The sequence below is a fragment of the Pagrus pagrus genome (genome assembly GCF_965226575.1).
Source record: "Pagrus pagrus genome assembly, chromosome: 18".
In the NCBI taxonomy this organism is placed as follows: Eukaryota; Metazoa; Chordata; class Actinopteri; order Spariformes; family Sparidae; genus Pagrus; species Pagrus pagrus.
In genome coordinates, this window is record NC_140202.1 from 29127675 (window position 1) to 29145142 (window position 17468).

Below are 17468 nucleotides of genomic sequence, written 5' to 3' on the forward strand. Positions count from 1 at the left end.
ACCTGCTTTCACATGTTTTACCACCAATTCAACGTGACAAAGATATAGGATCGACATACCCGGAAAGAGGTCAAACAATGTACAAAAGTTCAATTTATATTTATATACGCAGTGCGTGTTACAATGACAGGTGTGCCGGAGTGAAGAGGTGATATTATAACTTGGTTAACGTTTGTTAGTTTTGTTCTATCACGTCAATAACTCGCTGGCGACCGCTGTCAACATTTAGTGAACACTTTTCTAAATGCAGTTCGGCGATGCGGGTTCCATATGTGAGACAACGTCACGTTTCACGGATTGTGTTGAAGCAGGCTCCACAACAAACCGCCGGCCTGTACTTCTCACAGCCGACACTCAGCGGACGAGCTGAGGGGAAGCCTGCGGCCGGAGCTCGGCCGGTAAACACACATTTTAAAGAGCATCACGGGAACAAACGTCGGTTTGGGGTGAACACGGTCCGTTTGTGGCGCCGTTTGTAAAGAGCCGAGTGGGCGGGCTCATCGGGCCGTTGACGTAACAGGAAGAGAGTGACGACAGAGCCATATATGTCATGTTCCTGTTACGAGAGTGGAGGTTAGATCAACTTAAAGAAGAGACCATCTTAATTCATGAGGGAAACGACCCAGGCAGGACTCTGGCATTCATTTTACATAGTTTAACTTCATAAGTTAAATAAGTTTAAATGAAGCAACATTCAGACATTAAATCATACCGACAGTTCACAAAGAGCCTTTACAATACCTGTTAATGTACACGTCTATATTCATCTTCCTGTTTGTTTCTTCTTTGTTTTCATTGCTGTTATTATTGTAATGTGATTTATTCATAAAGGGAATTGAAAAATAAGGATTCATTCAGAATTAAACAAGTTAGAAGCTTCTGTTCACTAACTTTAATAATGTGTTTATAAAGTGCCTGATTGTTAATGATCGTAACCTCCTGATCGATGTCTGTTCATGATCAGCTGACAGAGAAATCACAGCAGGAACACAAACAACTTTAACTTTTTTATTTTCAAAGCTGAAACTCATCAAATCAAAAGAAAAACAACCACATGAACGTTCATCAACTATAAAACATACAAAACAATCGGATGTGTGTGTGTGTGTGTGTGTGTGTGTGTGTGGTCAGCAGAGATGAAGAAGTTACATGTTGTCTTCGTCAGAGTCGTCTTCCTCCTCCAGAGAGTCCTGAAACACACAAGCACCAGGGTCAGCTGACTGAAGCTGTGTGTGTGTGTGTGTGTGTGTGTGTGTGTGTGTGTGTGTGTGTGTGTGTGTGTGTGTGTGTGTGTGTGTCACCTTGGCGTATTTCTCAGCCTCCTCTCTGACGTCTTTGGGTACCAGCTCGTGTCGTCCATTTGTGACTGGGGGGGCACACACAGGAGGAGTCAGGTGTCGCCATGGCAACACAAGCAGGAAACAGTGACAGTGTGTTACCTGACAGGTACATCATGTTCTTCTTCTTCTCTTACTTTCAGTTAAAAACTAAACTGCATCATAATTAATGTAGAGCCAGTAACAAATATGTGTGTGTGTGTGTGGGGGGTGGGGGGTGGGGGGGGTTGAGTTCAGCTCAGGGATTGGTCAGACAGCCAGAGGAAGTGACATCACAGAGTTGGGTCCACTGAGTGAACCCTGTGTGACTCATCCTCATCACGTGACTGAAGATCAGTTTTACACTTTGATGATTTAATTCTTTTCTGTCTTGCAGGTAAAAACAGGAAGTAGAAGCTTTGAACAGACAGGTGAAGCAGCAGTAGATGAAGAGCAGCAGGGCTCTGATTGGCCGGTTCTCACCTTCTCCGACCCAGCTGAGCTCCAGCTCAAAGGCTTTGTCCTTCACCTCGTCATGAACAATATAGATTCTGCAGTCAGACACAGAGGGTGACAACACGTCAAACCGGAGGAGGAGACTTTAATAAACTGTGTATTTATTCAAAACAAACAGACTCATGATGCATCGTCTTCATCTTCAAACCGTCACTTCCTGTTTTCACATCAGTTTCTAAAAGTGACTGGTGGGAAACCAGTTCAGGCTGGTGTCAGAGTGCGACTCTGAACATGAGCACAGTTACGTGTCATCACTAGGTTGTGTTTAGTATGAATATACTGAGGCCGATCAGCATCAATGTGCTTCCAACAGACTGGACCTGAATCTTTAGTGTTTCTGGCTCTGATGATTTATGTTAAATGTGAGGATATACAGAGTGATGGAGTCTGTAGGTAGCCTAGCATTAGCTTTTTACTGCTACACATTTAATTTACAAACATCACAGAGTGGAGTTCATCTGTGGAGATTATCAGGATGAACAGAACCTGGACGGATCAGAACCTTCAGATAATTTACTGCAGTAATCTAAAATCCAGCCAGCTGCTGTTCAGTGTCAATCAAGTTTAGTTTGGATGGAGCGGACTCACATTTTGGCGACCTCCTTGACGAGCTCCCTGCACGTCATCTCCTTCATCTGACACACACACACACACACACAGGATACATTAATCAGATCAATATGTTCTCACATGATCAAAACAAGGAGCTCTGAATGTTTTGAGACTTCAGCTTGATTAAAGAAGCTGCAGATTGATGCATTGATGACCTGATCAGCTGCAGCAGCTCTGATGATGTCGAGGTTCAGACTCACCTGCAGTTTTTCGATTTCTGTCTTGGCGGCTTGTTTTGCTTTTCCGATGGCGCAGCCCCAGTAACCCTGAAAACACACACACACACACACACACACACACACACACACACACACACACACACACACACACAGGTTAACTCTGCTGGTCAGAACATGTATCCAGACTCTCTGTGAGTTAACTGACAGAAGATGATAAAATGTGACTGGAGCTGTCACATGTTTCTTCTTCAGATTGTGTGTGTTCATATAAAAAGAGGCGTTTGAGGTCATTTCTTCTGCAAAAAAGGCAACAACACGACAACTGATGAAGACACAGTAGCTGTGAATGACACAGACCACTGCAGAAAATGACTTTATCTTGTAAATCTGTAGGTTAATATTTGTTTTATTTGAGGCTCATCCTGAGCTCCTGAGCTGGACACCTCAGTTACATTCAGCTCTGACCCGGTCACACAATGATACGTGGACATTTTAAAATGTTTGTCATATTTTCTGTTTCTGTGATGAAAACCAACAGGCTGATCAATGTTCTGACGGATCTATCAGGTGTAATCCAGCAGCAGATCACCAAACATACAAACATGAGCCCTGTTCAGACACAGAACGAAGGCTCACCTCACACACTGAACCAAGCAGCGCCGACCCACAGCCGCTCTGTTTCCACCTGTTCATCTAAAGTCTCTGCAGACCGTTTATGATCATGTGGCTCAACACTGATGTGACTTGTTATTCAATTTGGGGATTTTTTATGTATAGTTGTCAGAGACAGTAACTACAACAACATGTGTTGTGTGTGTGTGTGTGTGTGTGTGTGTGTGTGTGTGTGTGTGTGTGTGTGTGGGGGGGGGGGGGGGGGGGCTGTAATCTCCTTGTCGACTGGTCGATTTATTGGTCGATACGTTCTGGCTCGACCAAAATTGTGATTGGTCGATTTCTGGCGTGTGAATGACCTGCTGCTGTGGCAGCGCGTAAACACTCTCCATCCCAATGCTGCGTGTCCTGCAAATGGCATATTTGACTTCATCAGGAGGAAAGTACCAAGTGCTAATGGGGGTGTTTTCAGAGCACCCGTTTCACAGGTAACAGTGTGTCTTCAGAACATCCCCCTTGTGTTCACTATTTTGGATTAGCCCAACCCACTACAGACAACAGACTGAAGGAGTACTAGAAGGCCGAGGTCCGCTGGTTTGTTAAATATGTATTTATTTTTAAGCGTTTCATTTACAGTCATTCCTATTCTACCATGTCAAAGACATCAGCAGTGTGGCAGCATATTATAAAAATAGAAAATGGAAAAAAAGTCGAATGCAAAGTTTGCAAACAACAGTTTGTATATCACAGCTCGACTACAAACATGGCCTATCACCTAAAATCGGTGAGCCGACTTGTCTGCGTTGGGTTGCTCCGTCTGTTTTAAGTATATGAACATATCAGAATTGGCATATTTCAATGTATTAGTCTAATAATTGTTTTATAACTGCAGGTGCATCCGCCCGCAACGGCAGCATCCCCAAGCTCGTGTCTCAGCCACGAAGCTGAGCTCCTGTGCTCAGTCTCGCTCTGTGCGAGGACACGCGCAGAGTGAGATGATGGCGTCTGTCAATTATTATAACATGACAAAAACAATCCTCAACAGTTCTTGTGCTGATCACGAGTTGACATCGTATATTTTCGGAAATCATTGGCTATGATATTGCGCAGATGCACCTGATGCAAAACGCTGGAAGGTGGTGTAAGGTGGATGCATGTTAAAAACACAGGTGTCGTGGTTATGATGTCACAGTTTGGAGGATGGACATCTCATTTCATATGTAATGAGCGTCAGAAGCTACTCCCTCAGCTCAGTGTCAGTCTGGATCAGGACTATTGATTATTGATTAGAGAGATGATTTTTAAAAGGAGCTGATCAGTGAAACAAACTTCCAGCTGGTCTGCAGCATCAGTTACCATGGTGATGGGTACAAACCTCACTGACACTCTACAGACCTTTGATCTGACATCAGTTAGTTCAGCCTCACATCACCATGACAACATCACACACCAATCACAGTCCTCCATCTGAGTGACTCACATATGAGATGCCAGACGGGTCGACCATGTAGAGCTGAGGACCGTCGTCTTTATCGTACGAGCCCAGGATGAAGCTGGAGACAGAGAGGAGGAGGAGCATCATCATCACCATCATCACCATCATCACCACCACCCTGCTCTGTGGGTCCCCTGCTCTGCACCATAACTCTTTTAGTGATCAGCTGATGGAATACAGGAAGTGAGGCATTCAGACTCACCTGCAGCCGAACGGCCTGACGGCGCTGTACAGTGTGTAGGCGTGCACGTACATGGCCACTCTGTCTGACAGGTGCTGCAACAAGAGGAAACACTGTTAGCTTAGCATCACACCAGCACTTCCTCAAGACCTGGTCCAGAAACCGGTCCAGGGTAGAACTGGTCCGGGTCACACACCTTCAGAGGGATGTCGTGTCCGTAGTTTGATCTGAAGCTGGACGCCTCTTCTCTGGCTACATCAGCGAGAGAGCGAGCATCAGCCAACAGGCCTGCTACTGCCTGGAGAGAGAGGGGGGCAGAAGATTTCAAAATAAAGCGTGTGTAAAGATGAACAAACTCTGCATCTCACACAGCTGATCAATAACCTGTCAATCATCTGGTTTCCACACACACACACACACACACACACACACACACACACGTAACGTGATGTGTAGCTTTGATGATTCTGCTGAAGACAAACAAAAGACAATCAGGAGAGTGTGTGTGTGTGTGTGTGTGTGTGTGTGGTTACCATGCCGACATGTCTGTCGATGTTGAAGATGCGTTTGTTGGACCCCTCCTCGTACAGTTTGGACAGAACAAGCTTCTCCACCCCGAACACAACACCGTCCTTACAGCGGATCGCTATGGCCGTGCTGCGCGCGCGCACACACACACACACACACACAGAGTTAGATACAGTCTGCCACAGCGGTGCATTCAGGTGTAACCCTCAGTGTAGGAAAAGACAACTGTCTTACATCCATCACATTATGAGACAGTCTGTTTACAGGTCAACAGCTCTGATGCTCACCTGCTGTTCTCTACGGCCTTCATGGCGTACTCCACCTGAAACACTCGACCATCTGGAGAGAAGGTGGAGGCTGACAGGTCATACTGCACCCCACACACACACACACACACACACACACACACACAGAGAGAGAGAATTAAACACTATGTTAATATGTTTTATTAATAAATGTTTATTGTTGTCTGTTATGAACCTTTATTCTATTATAACAGCTCTGTCTCATTACACAGTGTGTTCATAATGTAAGGATCAATAGGTTGAGAGCTTTATGAGCTGTTGAGATGATCCACTCAGTATTATATTGATCATAAAACCAGAAGGACTCCTGCGTTAAACACCTCACTATCTTTCAGCCTCTTCAGTTATCCATTAAAGTGGAGATAAACTAATTAAAATACGTGAATAATTAATAAGATTCTATCATCTGCAGCTGAAAATGTTTCCAAAAGACTAATTAAAGTACACATTTAAAATAATTTGTGTAGTTTGTGAATTAAAGAACTACACCTTGACACCACCTCGCGGTAAATTCAGGGTTAATTGTTTCAAGCTGTGCTCTGGCTCGTTAATATTCTCTCTCAGCTCAGGTGCAGCACAGGTAACATTGATCTACTGTCACTAAACTTCAAGTAACCGTCCCTCACACTGTCCTGACCGCAGCGTGAGACGGCTGTTTCAGCTCTCGCGTTTATTTTATCAGGATTGCGGCAGTTTGAACCAAATGAAGCCCGTTTAAAATAAAATACTTTCATAGTTTGATATAAAGTGTTACATTATCTTCTACATGGATCGAACTCTCGCTGACACGCAAGACAACTTAAATCTGATGTTTTCTAAAGGGAGTTTGGCATGTACCGGAGCTAGCTGTTAGCATCGACACTAGCTCCACGTCAATAACACTAATTTACAGAACTAACTTCTGTGTCGACGCTCTGGTGGGGTTTTTGATTTATTTTTCTTGGTTTAATTTCTTTCACTACAAACTGAAATTAATTAAATTAAAACTTTCTGCTCTCTACTTTCAATTTCATCTTCAGGTAGCAGGCCTCGTTGTGACTCAGCAGGCTAACACGCTAACCAGCTAGCTAACTACAGGTTGTTGTGAAGGATTTTCGGGATAAATGTGGATTATTTTCCTCTAACTGAATTAAAATGTGACACAGAAACAGTGAAAGTGAAGTTAAAGACAAGCTTCGGCTGGAAGAAGCTCACAAACACTCACCCCGGTCCCGATGGAGCTCATTTTAACTCAAACTGTGACACTGAACGGATTTCAGCCTGCTGCTTCTGCGCATGCTCCCGCGTTTCCTCATACATGCGCATCCGGTTACAGCCTTCACAATAAAAGCCTCAGTGACCACATGAAACGATGACGTCAGTTTGAAAATTCATGTTGACCAGAAACTAAGTAATCTAACCACAGGATCCATTTAGTCTGCAGCGTTTAATCATATTGAATGTTGTAATGTTCGTGATAAACTGACAGTGTTGTAAAAAGTACCCAAAAGTCATACTGGAGTAAAAGTCTTAAAGTATCTGATGTTAAATCAGAAATTAAAGTTAAGTATCGAAGTATCAGCAGCAGGGGATTTGTTCATTTTTAACAGGGGGATGACCCAATGGGAGCACCACCCTGCCCCGACACACCTATGTACGCCTCCCAAAGGACATTGTTTACGCCTTAACCATAACTGTGACGTTTGTATGCGGTGGACTGAGTTTATTCAGGCAGGGTTTTCTCATGTTTCTCACAATTCACTACAAGCAGGGTCATTTTAAGTTACATGACCGCTTGGAATTTTTTACCATCTAAATTCCTTGAAGGACACAAATGAACATTGTGCACAATAGTAGAGCCCGACCGATTCATCGGTATGCCGATTTTATCGGCTGATATTCGCCTATCACAGATGTATCGGTATCGGTGTATATATTGTCCGATATGAAACCTTATCTTTAAAAACTGGTTAAACCCCGCTTTTCCGAAAATAGACTTCCATTCATCGTAATGGCGCGGTTTCCCATTTTTTCTAAAGCCCCCACTATTCCGAAAAGGCTATTGTGGAACCCCTGACACTGACCCCTGACCCCTGACCCTAACCATATTGGGAAGTAATTGGAAGTTGAAAGTCGGCTTCGGAACAGCGGTGTGTCGGGATGGAGGTGTGTCGGAACGTCAGGCTGTTCCCTTAAAAACTATAATGCAGAAAAACATTCTTGGGCTAATTTAAGATTGGTGTAATGACAGTTTGTCCAGCAGAGTGCTCTTCAACTAATAAAACAGCTGGTGTCAGGAAATGTAACAGCGACCTCACTAATGGTTCAACTATAAACTCGAATCGAGGGTCGAAGGACAGAGGGTGTCGTCTCTGTACAGATTGTAAAGCCCTCTGAGGCAAACTGTGATTTGTGAATTTGGGTTATACAAATAAAATTTGATTTGATTTGATATAAACCAGCACTAAAATGACAATTACCAACAGAACATAAGCCACCATGTTCTGAACAGAAACACTGAAAACACTTACAGAAAGTCACATTTTAGTTTTACATCAAGCAAACTGGTGCTCCTCGACACGAGAGACGCACTTGGAGTCCACTGTGCGCCGGAGCTGATCGCGGCCGCCATCGGTGTGTTTCTCTGATGATACTGACAAGTTAATAAAAGAGGGATCACACACTGAAGAAAATACTTTCTAGTTCTAAACACGTGCTTTTATCTTGAAAGGACTTATTGAACCCGGTGATTGAAGTGAACCTTCAGCCAAAAGCAGCCCAGCTGTCTGCCCCGCCCCTTCCTCCCGTCCCGTCCAATCAGAGAGCTGAGACACAGAGGGTGTAAGAAAAGTGTCCGTAAAGTTTTATTCAGTCTCAGTATGACCAGGTGGATTACAGACCTGCTGAAGTTAACAACTAAAATGTTGTGAGTGTATAATCATCTTTTCTTCTTCTGTTGATTCTGTTTGTCTCCATGTTGGATCAGAAATGGAAGCTTTGGTCACATAAGAGTGAAAAAACATTCGTATACAGTTGCACTTTAAAAAAGAAACAAGGAGCGACTGATCGACATTAAGGCAAACAGACTGAAGCTCCACCGTCAGCTGGAGGACACGAACACATCAGAGAACAGAGGCTACAGTTAGTGACCAAGAGGAGGATGAAGATGATGATGATGAAGATTAGCGTTCATTAGTTAACTAATACAAACATATACAAGGCTGTTTCATTTAGTGACATTACACTTTAATAAGAACAGGAACCGACCCAGAGCTGGACGCCATCACACAGCAGCAGAACAGGAAGTTCACCGAGACAATAAAACCACCCCCGGACACACACACACGCACAGACACACACACACGTGCACACGCACGCACAGACGCACACACACACACACACACTAGCAGAGGACGAGGAAGATGAGACAGAATGACTTGCTGACGACGGCTGAAGCAGCAACGAAAAACATGAAGAGACAGACAGACGAACGCAATCAGGACCGGGCCTGTCCACCAGGACCGGGCCGGTCCACCAGGACCGGGCCGGTCCATCAGGACCAGGGTTTTCTGTCTGTTTTTGAGTCCTGAACATCTGATTTTGTTGAAGCTGAATTTAAACCCTCTCTGCTCGTCTCTTCGTGTCCTGTGCCTTTTCTACAACTTAACATAAAATATGAAGAAAATTATTTGAAACGTTTCAGCTTGAACCCAAAAACCTTCAAAACTGAAACAGGTTGAAAAGTTTTCACTTTGTGACTCAATAACAGACAGAAGAAGCAGACCGGGACCAGCAGACCGGGACCACAGTCCGGGACCAGGACCACCTCCTGAGAGACGTTCACATGCTTCTGGTTCTGGATCAGACATCAGGGTTCCTTCATGTGCTGAGCTGTTGGATAGCTGTGGGCTAACGCTAGCTTAACTGTTGTTGTAGCTAAACTGCTTCTTCTTCTGGTGTTTGTGTCAGTTCAGCTTCAGGTGCAGCAGCGCCTCCTGCTGGACTGGAGGAGGATCCACCTTGTTCTCATGTGCTGGTAGCAGTACAGACTGGGACGGGCCATGGCTAACTGGTTAGCATGTTTAGAGTTAACTATGAGTGTTTATAAGTTAAATTCTTTAAACTGGGTGTTTGGACCAGAGGTCAGAGACAACATCTGGATCTGTGTGTGACGGCTGACCCGTCACTCGTATTGATCGAGTATCAGGAGCTGTTGACAGGAGAGTCTGATCAGAACACCTGAACCAGGAGACATTTTGATTGATTGTTTAATAATCAATAATCTCATGTGAACGTCACTCAGGAAACACTGCTGGACCAGTAGAACCAGTAGAACCAGTAGAACCAGTCCATGTGCTGCTGAGACAGAGAGAGGAAGAGGAGGATGAAGGAGATGAAGAGGACGGTGTCAGGTTAGTGATGAAGACAACAGACTTCCTGTCTTTAACCCTCAGCTCGCTCTCTCTCTCTCTCTCTACTGTTCTCGGTGTCGTTCGTCCATCCGTCTGGGCTCCGCTCCGTGGTGGGCGTGTCCAGTTTGATATGGGCGGGGCTGTGGTGAAGGGGCGTGTCCAGTTTGATGCAGGCGGGGTCACAGAGTTAAGTGTTCCCTTTGAGGACGCCCAGACAGCTCTGCAGCAGCTGGAGGTTCCCCTGCAGGTGAGAGGGGCGGGGCCAGAGGAGCACACAGGTGAGTCACACAGGTGAGGGGGTTAGGGGGAGACACAGAGTATAGAGGCGGTACAAAGGCTCAAACTGAGCATTAAAACAGGAAGTCAAACAATAAAAACTTCACATTAAAGGCAGCTGAAAGAAACAAGAATAAATAAACTTCCTGTTTCTATATTTGTCTTCTTGCTGACAGTCAACACAATCAGCTGATCCAAACGTGACTCATTCATTCATCTCGGTCTGTTCAGGCTCTCAAACTGCCGGCACGCTAAAAACACATGAGTTGAGGCTAACAGTTTCCTCCTACTTCCAGTCTTTATGCTAAGCTAGGCTAACACATTGATTATTGATTAACGTGAGCGCACAATAACTGGGCTGTTACCTTGGCGTGTTTGAGCTCCAGCTCTGCCAGCTCCACCAGGTTCTTCCTGAACGCTGCCACTCGTCTCGTCTTGAAGTCGATGAGCTCTGAGGTTAAAACACAGACACGGTCAGGGCCGATTATTGATCAGGGCCGATCATTGATCAGGACAGTTTCACACCCTCTCATCTTCCTCTGGAATCTAACCAACAACCCTGAAGTGTTTATAAGTCAGAGTTAAACACTGATTCAATCCACCATCACATCTCTGCTGCTTCACACAGAGACTCTTAAAAACCCTCCACCAGCTGCCTGGAGCTGCTCTCACGAGTCCTTCTGTGACCACTGAGACTCTGTGGGTCACTGAGGTTCTCTGAGGTTCTCTGAGGTTCTCACCTTGCTTGGCGGACTCGGAGATCTTCTCAAACTTGTGGCAGCAGAGCTGCTGGCTGGTCTCGGCCTGCAGGACGTCTCTGTTCTTGGCTCGAGCTTTATCCAGAGCCTTGTTAGCGTTCTCGTAGTCCACCAGAGACCGGCTCCTCCGGTACAGCAGGTCCTGAACACCACAGACACACTAATGATTATTTCCTGGACTCATCCATCAGTTGTCGAGTCGATAAGTATTGATCCGTGTTTGGTCCTCAGCAGAACATCTTCACATGAACTGATAGAAACAGATGTGTTTCCTCCCGTCAGTCCGTCTTCAGTAGGAACCAATGAGCCTCAGACAGGAAGTCAGACAGTTTATATGGACGGACCGACATGTTGTAGTTCTGAACGTGATTAAATGAGTCTGACCTTTGCAGCCTGAGACTCTCTCAGGTAATATTTGAGCAGGTCGGCAAGTTTCAGGTCCTCGTCTGCTGCCACACGAGCCTCGATCTTCTGTAACACACACAGACACACACAGGTCAGCACAACACAACAACACACGAGCCTCGATCTTCTGTAACACACACAGACACACACAGGTCAGCACAACACAACAACACACGAGCCTCGATCTTCTGTAACACACACAGACACACACAGGTCAGCACAACACAACAACACACGAGCCTCGATCTTCTGTAACACACACAGACACACACTGACACAGACACACAGACACTGACACTGACACAGACACAGACACAGACACACACACACACACACACACACAGTGTGGTCACGTGACTCAGACGTACCCTCGTCTTCTCAAACAGCTCTGACACTTTCAGGAAGAACCTGAGAGACAACAGACAGGAAACGCATCATCAGCAGGAAGTGATGTCAACACAGTGACATCACTGATGACTCAGACGTGTATGTGTTCGTACTTGCAGACGTCTGTGGAGTCCTGTGTTCCCAACGTGTAGAGAGACGAGGCGATTCTGTTGATGTCATCAGCAGCGTCTGACACACACACACACACACACACACACACACACACACACACACACACAAATGTAAAAAAATCTGAGCAGCTCAGGTGGAGAGATGTCATAGAAAACTGGCTACTACATTTCCCATGATGCACCTGCACAGACAGACTTCCTGTCAGGTGAGCAGCTCACCTGCTGTGGTTCTGTTCTAAAGTGAAGCTGGTTCTTACTTTTGTGTGAACGGATCATCCGGTCAGATTTGGCCGAAGCGTCTTTGACTCTGTTGTGATATTCTAACAGAAACGTCTTCTCGTGCTCGAAGAAGTCGTCCACGTCCTGAAACACAGACGGACAGGTGTGAGACAGGTGTGACTCAACATGAGGACAGGTGCGAGACAGGTGTGATTCTCAGGTGTGTCACCTTGACTCCGGCCACCAGGACGCCGTCAGCCGACTTCACCACATTCTTGAAGAAGTCCTCCAGCTTCTCCTTCTTGTTCTTCCCTCGTACACTCAGCTGACACACACACACACACACACACACACACACACACACACACACACACACACACACACACAGGTCAAAGGTCACAAAGACAACAACACATTTCTGTCTTCTGTCAGAAGTCATGACCACCACAGGCCTCCATTTTGTTTCGTCTGGGCTGTATTAAAGAAAATATGACATCACTTCCTGTCAGTCTTGACTCTTAACATGTTAATCTCAGGTGTGTGAGGCGTGGTCAGGTGTGTGAGGCGTGGTCAGGTGTGTGAGGCGTGGTCAGGTGTGTGAGGCGTGGTCAGGTGTGTGAGGCGTGGTCAGGTGTGTGAGACTCACGTCCTGGTTGTACTCCAGGAAGACGTGGAAGTTGAGGTCTTTCCTGAGGACAGGATGAGCCGCCACACGACACAGGAAGACCTCGTGCATGGCGACGGTCTTCTTGAAGATGGCGAGGTACTCTCTGAGAGAGGAAACATGGCGGTCAGCGTGGGACACAGGTAGGAGCAGGTAACTAGTTACTTAGTTACTCAGTGAGTGACTCACGCCTCCAGCTCCTGCTTCATCTTGGTGAACTCCTCCTTGGTCATGGATCCTTCTCCCTCCCCGAGCTTCTGCAGCTTCTCTCTGGATGCATCAAAGTCTGGTCTGGGGGGGGCGGGGGGGATCTAAACAACAACAACAACATCAACAACAACAACACCTGTATGTGTGTGTGTGTGTGTGTGTGTGTGTGTGTGTGAGGTCATTACGATGTATCCTGCGTAGTCTTCGTTCTCGACGAACGAGTCGTGCAGCCAGATGAACTCTTCGTGCTGTCGGACCACCGAGAACTCGTTCTGCTTAAAGTTAGGGAGCGTGCTCTGTGGAGACAGGAAGTGACATCACCACATCAGCTGACTGATGTACTGTCAAATTAAAACACTGAGCAGTGATTCTGAATCGAGAATCCATGTTGGTTTATTTTCTTCTTCAGAGATCCTTTAATGATTTGCTTGTGAAGAGGGTTCACTCTGGACAGATTAGAGGAACTGAATTTCTCTCTGTGTTTGTTTGTTGTTGACTCTGAAAATAAAATGTTTAAATCAGAGACCAGTGGTGGACCTGGAGGATCATGACACTGTGTTTAAACCTGTATACAAAGTAATCTATTACATGAGTTACAGTGAAGAGTCTGACCTTGGTGTGGACGGTGAACTTGACCTTGTCTCTCTCACTCAGAGCGTCAGAGATGTCCACCTGCAGCGTGGCGTCCGTCTGCAGGTCCACGTTCACCGCCCGGGGCTGCAGGATGACAAACACACACATATCCCATCATGCACCACACCACTGACAGTCACATCACCTGCATCCGACTGAGCGACCACACCTGCAATGACTTGTATCACGTGACTGAATCTCTTCGGTGTGAGGAGCTGACGGAGTGAACATGTTAAAGCAGCAGGACGGTTTCAGTCCAGAGGAGGTGAAATAAGACCGGTTCTGGTTGATTCTGCTCCAGGATGGAAGAAAACAGGCCGACAGGATCTGAATCTTAGCACGCTGAATTTAAAGCATTTAGATATTTTAGGCCATGTGTCCACACTGAGACGGCTTCACTGCCTCAAACAAACACTGTGTGGACCGGGCCTGGTATCTGACCTGGGATGGGACCAGATTTTATTGTGTTGTGATAAAAACACTGAATTTCCATCAGTCTGACAGTTTGTTCATTGAGTTTGTTTCAGTCAGTGAAGATCTTCCTCTTCTCATTATATAACTACGTAACGCTCCTTTAATCTTGTTGGACTGCGTCCGGATCAGAACGTGAGCAGTGATTCTGGTGTCAAATGTTCATATGTTCACATGTGTGTGTGTGTGTGTGTGTGTGTGTGTGTGTGTGTGTGTGTGTGATCAGTTATTGTGACAGTATGAGACTGAGGCACCCTGACCTCCACGCAGAGCTCCAGGCTCTGAAGCCCGTTAACGTTGAGGTCCGACTGTAACATGTCCTCACATGTAACATGTCCTCACATGTAACATGTGAGGACATGTTATATGTGAGGACAGAGGACATGTAACATGTCCTCTGTCCTCACATATAACATGTCCTCTGTCCTCACATGTAACACTTGGGAAGTGTAGACGAGCCGCACCATTCAATTATTTTATCTCTATTCACGTTAGCCAGCTCGCTAACTTTTTGTCCCTGTTTCGCTTTTCTACGCAGCGTATAAAATTTTAATAAATGTTTACGACACATTTGAAAACATCTTTTATATTATTACAGCTGTGTTTACATGTAAACAAGCCTCAGTCAGGTGGCGCTACATTACAGTGTGTAATCAACATGTTTACACACAAACAGTCAGCTGGTGCAGCTCAAGTCAAACAAGTGTGTCATTAAAATATAAAGAAACAGACGAACACTGTTCATTAAGTCTGTGACTGAGAACCGTGATCGTCACATGACTCATCAGAACACACAGAACACAGAACACACAGAACACACAGAACACAGAGCAGACAGAACACAGAACACACAGAACACAGAACACACAGAACACAGAACACACAGAACAGAACACACAGAACACACAGAACACACAACACAGAACACACGGAACACAGAGCAGACAGAACACACACAACACACAGAACACAGAACACACAGAACACACAGAACAGAACACACAGAACACAGAGCAGACAGAACACACAACACAGAACACAGAACACACAGAACAGAACACACAGAATACACAGAACACAGAGCAGACAGAACACACAGAACACAGAGCAGACAGAACACAGAACACACAGAACACACAGAACACAGAACACACAGAATACACAGAACACAGAGCAGACAGAACACACAGAACACAGAGCAGACAGAACACACAGAACACACAGAACACACAACACAGAACACACAGAACACACAGAACACACAACACACAGAACACATAGAGCAGACAGAACACAGAACACACAGAACACAGAACACACAGAACACAGAACACACAGAACACACAGAACACAGAACACACAGAACACAGAGCAGACAGAACACAGAACACACAGAACACAGAACACACAGAACAGACAGAACACAGAACACACAGAACACACAGAACACAGAGCAGACAGAACACAGAACACAGAACACACAGAACACAGAGCAGACAGAACACAGAACACACAGAACACAGAACACACAGAACAGACAGAACACAGAACACACAGAACACACAGAACAGACAGAACACAGAACACACAGAACACACAGAACACAGAACACACAGAACACAGAACACACAGAACACACAGAACAGACAAAACACAGAACACACAGAACACACAGAACAGACAGAACACAGAACACACAGAACAGACAGAACACAGAACACACAGAACACACAGAACACAGAGCAGACAGAACACAGAACACACAGAACACAGAGCAGACAGAACACAGAGCAGACAGAACACAGAACACACAGAACACAGAACACACAGAACACACAGAACACAGAGCAGACAGAACACAGAACACACAGAACACACAGAACACACAGAAGACAGAACACAGAACACACAGAACACACAGAAGACAGAACACAGAACACACAGAACACAGAGCAGACAGAACACAGAACACACAGAACACACAGAAGACAGAACACAGAACACACAGAACACACAGAACACAGAACACAGAGCAGACAGAACAGACAGAACAGACAGAACACAGAACACAGAACACACAGAACACAGAACACAGAGGAAATGAGCACAAGAACCAGTAACGCACTGGTTTCATGTTAGAGACAGAGGGAGGTCTCACTCTGTTCCTTTTCATCTGGACTGGAGAGAATTAGCCAATTACCATCACGGTGTGTGGTGGTGTGTGTGTGTGTGTGTGTGTGTGTGTGTGTGTGTGTGTGTGTGTGTCATGTGACCGCCTGACGTTAAGCAGCTGATTAACAACACTTAATGATCTGAAACGTTAGCTCAGTTAGCCGCTTAAGCTAACGGCCTGCAGCTGTTTGGACCGGTCCAACCACAGCTGACACACACACACACACACACACACACTGAGCCCGTTAGCAAGAAGCTAACGTTAGCATACACTGCTAACCTGGCTAGACAACCAGAGCTAATGCTAGGTGGATGCTTTAGCCGAGCCGAACAGAACCCGGAGCCAGTCCAGTCACACAGACAGACAGGCAGACACACACACACACAGACAGACAGACAGGTGAGACAGTGAGCACTCACTCCCCGGTCCTCCTCGGAGAGGAAGTCGGGTCCGTCGTCCAGCCCTTCCTGCTGCGGAGACAGAGAGCACAGAGCCGTTAGTTTACCGACACACCGCCCGCTCACTGACCGGGACACAGCAACACGACACCCGGCGCAGCCCCGGGGGCTCCCCGGAGGCTCCCCGGGGCCCTGCGGAGCCCGGTACTGAGCGGACAGACGGTAAAAAAACAGGAGTGAGAGCGGAGAAAAGACATAAACTCACCATCATGGCTGCGAACGGGTGGAGACAGGAAGTGCTGTGACGTCACCACGGCAGGGCCGAGTTCATGACTCAAATTCAAAACAAGAAGAAGAAGAGTAACTGTGAGAGTAATGTAACGGAGAGTATTTCAGTGTATTAGTATCCTTCAGAATCTAAAGTTTTCATATTTACAATATTAATGACGTCAAAATATATAATGTTTTATTTAATGTACTGAAATGATTCTACTTTTCCTTCAGTTACATTTTAAAGGCAGGACTTTTACTTGTAACTGAGTATCTCTACATCTACATCTACATTCAGAGCATTCAGCAGACGCTTTTGTCCAAAGCGACTTACAATA

At 45.8% G+C, this 17468-nt stretch overlaps 2 protein-coding genes across 2 annotated transcripts; both read right to left on the reverse strand.

Annotated features, from left to right (window-relative positions):
* Positions 1–994: 994 nt before the first annotated feature.
* psma3 (proteasome 20S subunit alpha 3) lies at positions 995–7037 on the reverse strand. The gene is made up of 11 exons (XM_084382017.1): positions 6949–7037; positions 5727–5809; positions 5445–5568; positions 5108–5209; positions 4933–5006; positions 4716–4788; positions 2645–2710; positions 2421–2467; positions 1800–1867; positions 1302–1366; positions 995–1190 (listed from the first exon to the last, which is right to left on the reverse strand). Exons 1-11 carry the CDS (start codon positions 6967–6969, stop codon positions 1146–1148), a joined length of 768 nt encoding a protein of 255 aa, XP_084238143.1. The 5' UTR covers positions 6970–7037; the 3' UTR covers positions 995–1145.
* Positions 7038–8563: 1526 nt separating this feature from the next.
* snx6 (sorting nexin 6) lies at positions 8564–17195 on the reverse strand. Its single transcript, XM_084382009.1, has 14 exons — positions 17126–17195; positions 16882–16932; positions 13798–13902; positions 13371–13481; positions 13165–13286; positions 12958–13081; positions 12541–12636; positions 12350–12455; positions 12075–12150; positions 11943–11982; positions 11554–11640; positions 11152–11311; positions 10777–10862; positions 8564–10376 (listed from the first exon to the last, which is right to left on the reverse strand). The coding sequence occupies exons 1-14, from the start codon at positions 17129–17131 to the stop codon at positions 10323–10325; spliced, it is 1224 nt and encodes a 407-aa protein (XP_084238135.1). The 5' UTR covers positions 17132–17195; the 3' UTR covers positions 8564–10322.
* Positions 17196–17468: the final 273 nt, after the last annotated feature.